Genomic DNA, 12,353 nt, shown 5'->3' with positions numbered 1-12,353 from the left:
ATGTGTTTAGAATAAATGGCTCATAACAGTGATCTGGTACTCAAAGTACCACCCAAAGATTATAAAGGAAGACATCCAAATCTCATGACTTATTAAGTATATCTGGAGGTAAAACACTGGTCTAATGTTCTGCAAATGGGGCTTGCATATTGAGAATGTAGGGATTACCCCACCTCAGCTCACCTCCACATTCCAAGTGCCAATTTATATTGTCAGAGTCCACCAGACCTGAGTCTGCTCCCCCTTGCCATTCACCCCTGGGATATTGCATTTGATCCCTTGCCTGTACACTGCAGGTGGTTAGTGCACATGGCAGCAACCCCACATAGTTGTACAGGTTGGGCAACCGCGACCACATTTCAATAATCACTGACTTTGTTCCTGTGCCTCGAGGCATACTTATCAAGAGATGAAGCTCAAGCCCGAATAGCTCAAAGCCTGGCTGAGAAGGACGCCTTGAGGAGCCAGCTGGTGGAGCTCCAGGAGAGGCTCTTTACAGTGCAAGCCAGGAGGGGTGAGAGCGAGCACAGAGAAACCTCCAAGGTGATCACACTCACCCCCCCCCACTCACACACACACACACACACACACACACGCACACACAAATAGTACTGCACTAATGAAGTTCATGCCCTTGTGTGTGTGTGTGTGTGTGTGTGTGTGTGTGTGTGTGTGTGTGTGTGTGTGTGTGTGTGTGTGTAGGAAAGGAAATTAACTTGGGAGAAGAAGGGATCCAGTGGTGAGGACCCTCTGCCTCGACCCAGGCTTCGCCGCATGGACGCAATAAATCCTGCATCTTTAAATTCCTACAGCTCTGACGTATGTTTGTGTGTATCTACTATGTGTCTGTGTGTGTCAGTGTGTATGTTTAGCTGGGTGTGTATGGCCACTCACCTTGAATCTATATTTTCCAGTGCTATCAGCTGATATAATCTCTTTTAAAATGGATGCTATTTCCATATCTCTTTCTTCGTCATTGCCATTAATGACTGATATTCCATTTGTTATGATTTGTATGTTCGAATTTATTTTTTGCATGTGTTTACCCCCTGTATGCAGTGGGAAGTTGTCAGTACAAGCAGTATATGTTCACAGCATGTACACCCTCCCTCTCTGGAATCTCTCCGCAGATGCAACGAAGCCCGAAATGTAGATAGCAGGTGTGTGTTTACATAATGCAACAACTGGGATTTCATTCCTACCTAAAACGACCATGGACGGTCAAAATTGGAGGCCAGTTTTTTTAACTCTAATTCTGTCAAGATAAATACCCAATTGAGATATTAATACACTGCATATATTAGTATGTCTGTTCGGAAACAACTGACACCAAAATTAAAATTTTAACAACTATAATACTATTTTTAAACAAGTTAAACTTCAGAAAGACATTGTCAAACTTGAACAGCAAAATTGAAAAAGTGAAAATATTACCTGAAAAACAAAACGGAAAACACATACTGCATTTTGTTATTTGTTTTGTTTTTGAAATGAAGTAGGTGACCAACTTCATTTCAAAAACAAACAAAATATAACAAACGTAACAAGTCCTATGAAATGTGAAATGTAAAAAAGAACTGAAAATAACCATTGAAACAGTCCCAAACAACGACCGGAAATTAAAAACTACTAGAATGACCATGGACGGTCAAAATGACTGCCACAGTTTTAAACTCTATATTCTGTCAAGATAAATATCCAATTGAGATATTAATGCATTGCATATGTTAGTATGTCTGTTGAGAAACTAACTGACACCAAAATTATAATTTTAGCAACTTTAATACTATTTTTCAAACAAGTTAAAATTGCCATTGTTCAATGCCTGTAAATACTGCAACGCCTCGGTGGTAGTCATGGTGCATTTGAAACGGCAGCTGTTCCCAGACATGTTGGAAACAATACCTGAAAAACAAAACGGAAAACACATACTGCTAATCAAACAAATTCAACAAGGCCTCAAACTTGAAATGGAAAAAAAAGAACTGAAAAGTTGCAAACTAAATGATGAAACCAACACACGTCATAAATAGTGACATGACGTGCATGATGACGCGCAAATTATACGTGGTCATTTTGATGTCTTATGGTCGTTTTAGGTAGATCTTATCATAATTTTTTTGTGCAATTGATCTAAAACTCATTTTAATGCAAAATATGCAATTTTAGGAGCATTCAGGGAGCGGCAGGTCTGTTATCTTTTTTTTTTTCCCACAAAGTTGTTAAACTTTGAAAATCCAAAACGGTTAAATTGACTGCCTTGGTTGTTCTAGTGTTAACAGGTATTATTTCAAGGACAGTCCATTGTTAAAGCAGGCGACCTACTTCCTTTCAAAAATCTTCTGACCTCCACATCCTTTCCTACTATAGGGTCCTCGTGTATTATCAGTTTACACAAATGAAAACAGTGAGTAACCAGGATCAGATTATTTGAAGTTGGTCACCTCAAATTGCCATCAAGTACATCTAAACAGTTTTTTAGTAATGTAACAAAACACGCACACCAGGGTTCAAGTATCAATAGCGAGCACCACACTATTATGTTAGCAGCTTGTATAACTCTGTGTTTTGTTAGAAGATAATTAGAAGTTATTTTATTACGTTTAACATTTGTGCTGCTAATTGAGGAAAGTTTTGTATGAGAAGTGTCATGTTCACAGTCTTTATAAAAGCAATGCAATTATTTTCACAAATCCATTATTACCACGACCCACCAGACCAGTCTCCAAGTATCATTGCACCACAGCTTAGAATGGAATATAGTTATCTCAATGCACGCGGCTTATCTTAACCTTGAGAATTGTGTGGCGTGTTAAAGAGAGCAGGAAGAAGAGAAAGATGAGAAATATTGCAAAACATTTATCGAACAACTTTTTTTTCCCCCTCCTCCTCCTCCAGCTTGGAAATGACTGAAACTGATTCTTTGGATGACTTTGTGTATCTTCCCAATGGTATACACATTCAACTTATAAACTTTCCACTGGCCTGTTGAAAGATTTATATGTATGTGTATGGGTGTGTGCGCAGGCCTATGATTATGCATGTGTGGGTGTGTATGAGGAATGCATAAAACATCCATCTGGTAAAGCCTCTCATTACTGAATTCTGTAATTAGCCATTTTTTAATGTTGGGTTTTTGCCTGCATTGCAAAGTAAAACATTAACCCTGTGGCATTTTATTCTGGGGACCGCAGTTGATCCTTGGTGCCAAATCAACAGTCTCTCTTTTGTTTTCTAGACTGTGAGGTCAAGCAGGCTCCACGGCTACACTCTCCCAGTGGCAACAGCACTGATGGGTGAGGCTGCTGACTTTTTCCACACTCCTTTTATTGGCATCTATGTATTGGGTGGACCTCGTATATCGAATTCTGATCGCCTGTGGGATAAAACCATTATAATGATATTAAAACGGTGAAAGCCCCCCTAGAAAAACACCGAAGAAAAATTGAGAAGTAAAAGATAAAGACAGGGCACTTGGGGCGGCAGGGTGGTACAGTGACTACGCACACCGACGGACTTATATACAGTGTGCTCAAGCACCTATGACAGCAAGCATCCTCTCAGTGGTGGGTCCTGCCAAATCTAGTTGCAATGATGGCTAAGTTGACCCGTTGAATGGGTAAATTAAGCTAAGTCAGCTAGCTAACTTGACATTGTCACATTGCACAATTTGGTTTTTTTTCTGGTCACCTCACATAACATTACCACCAACAAAAGACAAGGATTGTTCCTTAGGCTCCATAGATACAGTACAGTATTTGACAGCTACTTCCAGGAGTTCATTGTAAATGTCTTGAATTATTTTGCTCTACAATGACTAAACAATCTACTGTGGTCATCAACAGATAAATTGTCATCCATCAGTTTGCCCTCACAAATACCTTTGAATATGAAGAAAGAGAGACCTGCTTTACCATTAATCAATTGAGTAAGGTCTTCAAACTCACAATAACCTGATTCAGTCTTCATCTCAACATTCTAACCCATCTTCTCGATGGGCTAGAATGCAGCGGTTCTTGCTCATCTCATCATTGTGATGACGTACAGCTATCCTGTAGCTCTTGTCCAACTGTGCGGCAATGTTGACCCTCCCGAAAGCCGAACGTTTCAGGCAACTGTCCATATGCATCTTCGATTTTTCATGCATTTTCACCTTCTCCAAGAGAGGCTGCATGTCGGTGACACCTGTAGTTGTCCAAGCAACTAGGTGGCTTTACAACAGTATAATAGATATAGAAATCTACATTTCTGGAGAAACCCACAAAAGCTGAAATTCTAAATAATTTACATTTGATGTTGCCTATTCATAGATTGGAGCCTACATGTCCCAGAGGAAGTTGTGCCTATTCAGAAGGTTAATGTTTTGTCAAGAGCTGATTAGATCCACCCCAGCAACTGGATTTAGTTCCAGTTAACCAGTAAAATGTACACTACCGTTCAAAAGTTTGGGATCACCCAAACAATTTTGTGTTTTCCATGAAAAGTCACACTTATTCACCACCATATGTTGTGAAATGAATAGAAAATAGAGTCAAGACATTGACAAGGTTAGAAATAATGATTTGTATTTGAAATAAGATTTTTTTTACATCAAACTTTGCTTTCGTCAAAGAATCCTCCATTTGCAGCAATTACAGCATTGCAGACCTTTGGCATTCTAGCTGTTAATTTGTTGAGGTAATCTGGAGAAATTGCACCCCACGCTTCCAGAAGCAGCTCCCACAAGTTGGATTGGTTGGATGGGCACTTCTTGCGTACCATACGGTCAAGCTGCTCCCACAACAGCTCAATGGGGTTCAGATCTGGTGACTGCGCTGGCCACTCCATTACCGATAGAATACCAGCTGCCTGCTTCTGCTCTAAATAGTTCTTGCACAATTTGGAGGTGTGTTTAGGGTCATTGTCCTGTTGTAGGATGAAATTGGCTCCAATCAAACGCTGTCCACTGGGTATGGCATGGCGTTGCAAAATGGAGTGATAGCCTTCCTTATTCAGAATCCCTTTTACCCTGTACAAATCTCCCACCTTACCAGCACCAAAGCAACCCCAGACCATCACATTACCTCCACCATGCTTAACAGATGGCGTCAGGCATTCTTCCAGCATCTTTTCATTTGTTCTGCGTCTCACAAACGTTCTTCTTTGTGATCCAAACACCTCAAACTTGGATTCATCCGTCCACAACACTTTTTTCCAGTCTTCCTCTGTCCAATGTCTGTGTTCTTTTGCCCATCTTAATCTTTTTCTTTTATTGGTCAGTCTCAGATATGGCTTTTTCTTTGCCACTCTGCCCTGAAGCCCAGAATCCCGCAGCCGCCTCTTCACTATAGATGTTGACACTGGTGTTTTGCGGGTACTATTTAATGAAGATGCCAGTTGGGGACCTGTGAGGCGTCTGTTTCTCAAACTAGAGACTCTAATGTACTTATCTTCTTGCTCAGTTGTGCAACGCGGCCTCCCACTTCTTTTTCTACTCTGGTTAGAGCCTGTTTGTGCTGTCCTCTGAAGGGAGTAGTACACACCGGTGTAGGAAATCTTCAATTTCTTAGCAATTTCTCGCATGGAATAGCCTTCATTTCTAAGAACAAGAATAGACTGTCGAGTTTCAGATGAAAGTTCTCTTTTTCTGGCCATTTTGAGCGTTTAATTGACCCCACAAATGTGATGCTCCAGAAACTCAATCTGCTCAAAGGAAGGTCAGTTTTGTAGCTTCTGTTACGAGCTAAACTGTTTTCAGATGTGTGAACATGATTGCACAAGGGTTTTCTAATCATCAATTAGCCTTCTGAGCCAATGAGCAAACACATTGTACCATTAGAACACTGGAGTGATAGTTGCTTGAAATGGGCCTCTATACACCTATGTAGATATTGCACCAAAAACCAGACATTTGCAGCTAGAATAGTCATTTACCACATTAGCAATGTATAGAGTGTATTTCTTTAAAGTTAAGACTAGTTTAAAGTTATCTTCATTGAACAGTACAGTGCTTTTCCTTCAAAAATATGGACATTTCAATGTGATCCCAAACTTTTGAACGGTAGTGTACATTTTTTCACGTTTATAACAAACCAAATTTTCAGGAAAATCTGTTTAGAATTAACCACAGAAATATGAATCAGTTATCTGGACACCTTTATTGAGAGTAATATTTCATCACTCATCTAAGTGACCTCTTCAAACTCAACTGACTGCAGGTATCCCCACCCTTATAAACAATACAGTGGCATAACGACTGACAACAACGATTGGTTTCATATGCAAATTTCTTTGACCATTAACTAGAGTTACAATGGTCATGTGTACTATTCACAAAGGATTTGAGAATGGTTGCAATTGTTAGATGGTGACAGATGTACTCTTAGCCCCCCCCCCCCCGCTTCAGGGACGGTTGTTCCCTCTTCACATAGATGGCCTCTTTGACTCCCCATTCAAACCAGCGTTCCTCCCTATCAAGGATGTGCAGATCCTCATCCTTGAGAGTGGCCACTGGCCTGCTGGCCTGTAGATGGGTGTAGACTGTGGAGTTGTGGCCTGATGTGTTAGCTCTTCTGTGTTGTGCCATCCTCTTGGCCAGCATCTGTTTAGTTTCCCTGATGTACAAGTCACTGCAATCCTCCCAGCACTTAACCGCGCACACTATATTGCTCCGTTTGTGCTGGGGGACCCGATCCTTGGGGTGGACCAATTTCTGACACAGCCTATTTTGGGGTTTGAAAGCTACTGAGATGCAGTGTTTGGAAAATACACGTCTCAACTGTTCCAACACTCCCGCCACATACGGAATCACCACTGGTTTATGCTTACACAGCTGTTGTCCTTCTCCTCTCTTCGATTGGCTGGTGCACTGTTTGGACGTCTTCCTGGCTTTGACAAATTCCCAGTTAGGATAACCACAATTAACCAGAGCTTGTTTAATGTGGGATATCTCCCCTTCCCCGGCCACTGTGTCAGTGGGGACGTTGTCAGGTACAGCGTCCTAATGACTCCTAGTTTGTGCTCCAGTGGATGATGAGAGTCAAACTTTAAGTACTGATCAGTATGTGTTGGTTTACAATAAACAACAAGCAAATGTCCCCCATCACCAACTGTAATTTCAGTCTAAGAAGGCTAACCTGTGATTTTTCACATCCACCCTGGTGAACTTGATGTGGTTGTTCACAGAGTTAATATGGTTGGTGAAATGTGGTACATCCTGAGATTTAATTTTAACACAGATGTCATCCACAAATCAGAACCAATGGCTAGGTGGTGTCCTTGGATAGGACATCAGAACCCTCTTTTCCAATTCCTCCATATACAAGTTGGCCACTATCGGTGAGACTGGGGAACCCATAGCACACCCATGCTTCTGCCTATAGTACTGCCCCCTGTATGTGAAGTATGTGGACTGAAGACACAGCTTCAGAAGCAGACACACTTGGTCAGTGTTAAAGGTGGTCCTGTTGCTAAAGGTGGGATCATTTTGTAATTTCATATGGACTACCCTCCACTGTTTCATCAACAGGAAAGCACGTGAAGAGCGATGTAACATCATAAGAGACCATTGTTTCATCCGCCTTCATAATGATGTCCCTCACCTTATCCACAAAATCCTTAGTGTTCTGAATGTGATTGTTATTACTGCCTACCAACAGGTTAAGAATAGATGCCAGAAACTTAGAGATGTTATATTTAATGAAAATTTAATGTAATTTTTTTCTGGCGCGTGTTACAAATCCTCTACAACAGACTTGACAAATCAAAACAAACAACCATACAAAAAAGAACCACAATATAGTTATTAACATCACAATAATCTCACAAATAGTCACAAATCACATAAATACAATAGTCTCACACACATTAGTCTCACAAATAATCACAGTCACAAAATACTCACAATAATCACAGCTCAGCTTTATAATTATATAAAAAGTCCTTTGTTGACCAAAATTTATCTAATCTATTTTTAAAAGAATTAACTGAAGGAGCCTGCACCACATTCTCTGGAAGTTCATTCATGCTCTTACAGCATGAATTGCAAAGACATTTTTTCTCTTTTCAGAGTGACACTTTAATGGGAATAGTTTTAAGGAGTTCCCTCTTCACTCATACCTATTATTCCAAAAGTAGATAACAGGCTCAACTGTGAAATCTTATATTTTGTGAACAAGCTTATAGTCTTCAATCATGTCTCCTCTATGTCTCCTATATACTAAAGTTGGTAGTTGTAAATTTATTAACCTCTCTTCATACGACATCTGTTTCAGACCTGGGATTGGTTTAGCAGCTCTTCTCTGAACCCTCTCAATTTTTTCTATGTATTTTACTTCATAAGGACACCAGACCGAGCTTGCAAATTCAAGATGAGATCGCACCAATGATTTATATAATGGTGAAACTATTTCCTTACACAAATTTACATAAGTTCTTCTAATTATCACCAGCATAGTGTTTGCTTTTTTAATTTTTTTCAGAAATGTGCGTGTGAAATTCAGTTGAACTATCGACCACGACACTTATGTCCTTGTCCTCTTTCACTTGCTGAACCATCAAATCCCCAACTTTGTAATTAACCCAGTTGGTACTTGTTTTCCCAGTGTGTATATGTTTGCATTTTTCTGGATTTAATTTCAGTAGGCACCTGTCACACCAGTTACTCATGCTATGGAGGTCTGCTTGAAGATGGACTGTATCAGTGTCCTTATTGATTATTCAAAATATTTTTGTATCATCTGAAAAAAAGGTATGAATCAGATTGTATCACACTTGGTAAATCACTTATATAGACAACAAAGAGTACAGGGCCCAACACAGAACATTGTGGAACTCCAGAGGTCACCGGTTTCCATTCTGAAGTGGCCCCATTTACCACTACCCACTGTTTCCTATTATGTAATAAATCCTGTATCCAGTCTGTAACTCTGTCGTCTATGCCATAGGAATTTAATTTTGACAGCAGTCTTTTATGAGGAACTTTATCAAAAGCCTTTTGAAATTCAATTTATGCAATCAACTGACTACCCTCTATCCAAAGCTGCTGACCATTTATCAAGAATGGTGAGAAGCGAAGTGTAGTCGATCTTCCAGATATACTGCTTGTTACTAAAAAGTCTGTTAGACTTCATATGGTCAACAATATATGTCCTGATTAGTTTTTCCATTGTCTTACATACTATAGATGTCAGACTAACTGGCCTGTAATTTCCTGCTAGTGACTTGTTTCCTTTTTTCAAAATTGCACTGATGTGTGCTTCTTTCCAATCACAAGGTAAAGTTGATTCTTCTAATGATTTATTATACAACATTGTTAGAGGTTTCGCAGTCACACTAGCCAATTCCTTTAAGATTCTAGGATCTATTGCATCTGACCCTGGTGATTTATAGATGTTAATATAATTTAGAAGCCATTTTATTTATTCAAAAGTTATTATAAAACATTGTTTGCTCAACTTCCACTCTTGGCAATTCAGGTATGTGCCCTTCAGGTTTGATCACAAATACAATGCTGAAATAATCTGACAGTAGTTCTGCTTTTTCAGTATCTTTGTCTGTTTTTGGGGAGTTTGTATCCTTCTGATTAGTATATAAATCTACTGATGTCTTAATTTTTGTCCTCTCATTAATATAATTCCAGATAACCTTTGGTTTCTGCATAGACTGTCTTGCTAAGTCTTCTTCATATAACTTTCTGAAATAACGTGTTCTCATTCTCACAAAGTTTCTAACTTCAATATTGCTGTCGTACCACTGTTGTTTTTTTTTTTACTTCTTAATGCCTTTCTCACAAGAATATTTTTTTCTACAATTTTCCGTTTTGTAATACTGTCCAAGGGGAATTTATGATTTTATTCTGGGACCTGGTTTTACTGTTTGGTATGTACTTACCCTCTTTTTCATTCAACTTATCCTTTATTAATCTCCATGTCTTCAATATCATAGTTAGACAAGTATTGTGTCCAGTCAAAGATTTCCAATTCTCTACGTGCTTCCTCAAAATTCCCCTTGTTGTAATTTTTCCTTATTGTTTCATTTCTCTCCGTTTTTGTGTGACTAATGACCTTAAACAATAAGACACAATGATCGCGTTTACCTAAAGGGCCTAAATACTGAATGTCATCTATCATTTTATCCTCATTTGTAACTTCGTTATCCTTTTAGCTTATAAATATATTCCTTGGTAACTTGCTGTTTACAGTTTTAAGGGTTTTGTGTGAGGTTTGATAGCGTTTTACCTAGGTGACCAGTTTCTGGGCAATAGGCCTACTTTCATTTTAGGTCTATCCAAGTGGGTGTTAAGTGACCAGGGTGTGACCAGAATATCACAGGGATTTATAAGTCTGGCCTGGTTCAGTTTCAATCCCGTGTGCATTTTAACTGTGTGGAGTGATTCTAAATTGCTGGCTCATCTAGAATAGAGTAAGTATCATCTTTCTTGCTTAAAAAAGTTGCTATTAGTCTTATTCCACCTGCTTGAGTATTAGTTCTTCTCTCTATAGATCTGCTGCTGGTTCTTAGTGGGAACTAGTGGGATCTTATTCTAGCTGTAGCTGTCTTATTTTAGCTGTAGCTGTTTTTCACCTAGTGTGTCCTTAAATATTTCTTGTTGCCTAGCTGTTTTGACTTAGTTATCCTTTTAGCTTATAAATATATTCCTTGGTAACTTGCTTTTTGCAGTTTTAATAATTTTGTGTGAGGTTTGATAGAGTTTTACATAAGTGACCAGTTTCTGAGCAATAGGCCTACTTTCATTTTAGCTCTTTGGCCAGGGTGTGACCTGCACTCCAGGCAGACAATTAGCAATTAGTGTTCTTTAAATCACTGCTGCTACAGCATTAGGCAAGCAAGCCGAGAGCAAACAGGTCTAGGTTGAATGAAGGCAAGCGCGACTTTGTCAAGCAAGAACTGCTCTTTTTAGATCTGGTCAGTCATCTGTATTTTGTGTACCTAGTATGGACTATGTGTTTCCTTTGCATTCCTGTTCTTTCCTCTTCCCGGGGCTGGCATAGACGTTGGGCCACTCCTAGGCGCTGTGACCCTACCAATCTCATCTATCCCACTCGCTCTACACACGTTGAGCAAGTGGTGACGAGAGGGCACTGGAATTGCCAGTCCGCGGTGTCGAAAGCTGAGTTTATCTCAGGCTACACATCCTTGCTCTCCCTCAAATTTCTTGCTCTAACTGAGACCTGGATCACGCCAGAAAACACTACCACACCCGCAGCTCTGTCAGATGTGTACTCTTTTTCTCACATTCCCAGAGCTGGGAGGTGAGGTGGTGGTACTGGCCTGCTAATCTCCCTGAAATGGAAATACTCTCTTGTTTCCATTCCACAATTTTCTCCACCCTCTTCTGAATTTCATGCTGTTTCTGTCTCTTATCCAGTCAAACTCACCATTGAGGTTGTGTACCACCCACCAGGCCCCCTTGGTGAGTTTCTGGAGCAGCTTGACACACTTGCCCCCACTTCCCTGATTATGACTCTGCACTTATATCCTTCTCTGTGACTTCAACATCCACACTGACAAGCTAGATCCGCTTCTCTCTTTCCTCTCCTCCTTTGACCTTCACCTCTCCTCCTATCCACAAGGCCAGCAACCAGTGGGACCTTATCTTTACTAGACACTGTCCTATTTCCAATCTCTCTGTTACTCCCCTCCAGCTCTCTGACCACGATTTCATGTCCTACTCTCTCTCCCTCTCTTCTCGCCCCTCAGCCCCTCCCCCTACCCACATAGTTTCCACCCGTAGACACCTCTCTCCACCACTGATCTTTCTTTCTCTGTTACCTCTGTCCTCCCTACACCTGAATCTTTCTCTCTCCTACCCCCTGACACCGCTACTGATCTTCTTCTCTCTACCCTCTCCTCTTCTCTGGACAACCTCTGTCCCCTCACCTCCAGGCCTGCACGCCCAACTCCACCTGCCCCTTGGCTGTCCGACTCAGTATGTACTGACAGACGGAGCCTAAGTGTGGCAGAGCGCAAATGGAGAAAAGGCAAGCTCCCAGAAGACCTTCTCAACTTTCAATATCTTCTTTCTACTTTCTCCTCCTCCCTTTCTGTTGCTAAAGCTGCCTTCTATCGCTCTAAAATCCAATCCTCTGCCTCTAATCCTAAGAAACTCTTGGAAGCCTTCTCTACACTTCTTCAACCTCCTCCTCCTACTTCCTCCCTTCTCCCTGATGACTTCGCTAACTTCTTTGACAAGAAGGTAAATGACATCAGATCCTCCTTTTCTCACAACCCAGTTAGTGCCCCTTGCACTAGCCCACCCTCTGCACCCTTCCTCACCTCTCCACGTCCTACCCTATCCCACCTCGCTCCCCTCTCCCCCAATGAGGTCCTCAACCTCATCACATCCAGTCGCC

General features: G+C 40.7%; 1 protein-coding gene across 1 annotated transcript in view; it reads left to right on the top strand.

The window, feature by feature from the left end:
* Window positions 1-12,353, top strand: part of card14 (caspase recruitment domain family, member 14) — a 99,912-nt gene that overhangs the window by 26,579 nt on the left and 60,980 nt on the right. The window contains exons 7-8 of the mRNA XM_056280510.1: window positions 394-514; window positions 3,239-3,296. Coding sequence (XP_056136485.1) covers window positions 394-514; window positions 3,239-3,296 — 179 coding nt within the window. The remainder of the gene's footprint in view (window positions 1-393; window positions 515-3,238; window positions 3,297-12,353) is intronic.

Source organism: Lampris incognitus, chromosome 5 (genome assembly GCF_029633865.1).
Source record: "Lampris incognitus isolate fLamInc1 chromosome 5, fLamInc1.hap2, whole genome shotgun sequence".
NCBI lineage: Eukaryota > Metazoa > Chordata > Actinopteri > Lampriformes > Lampridae > Lampris > Lampris incognitus.
This window is presented reverse-complemented; position numbering and strand designations above follow the sequence as displayed.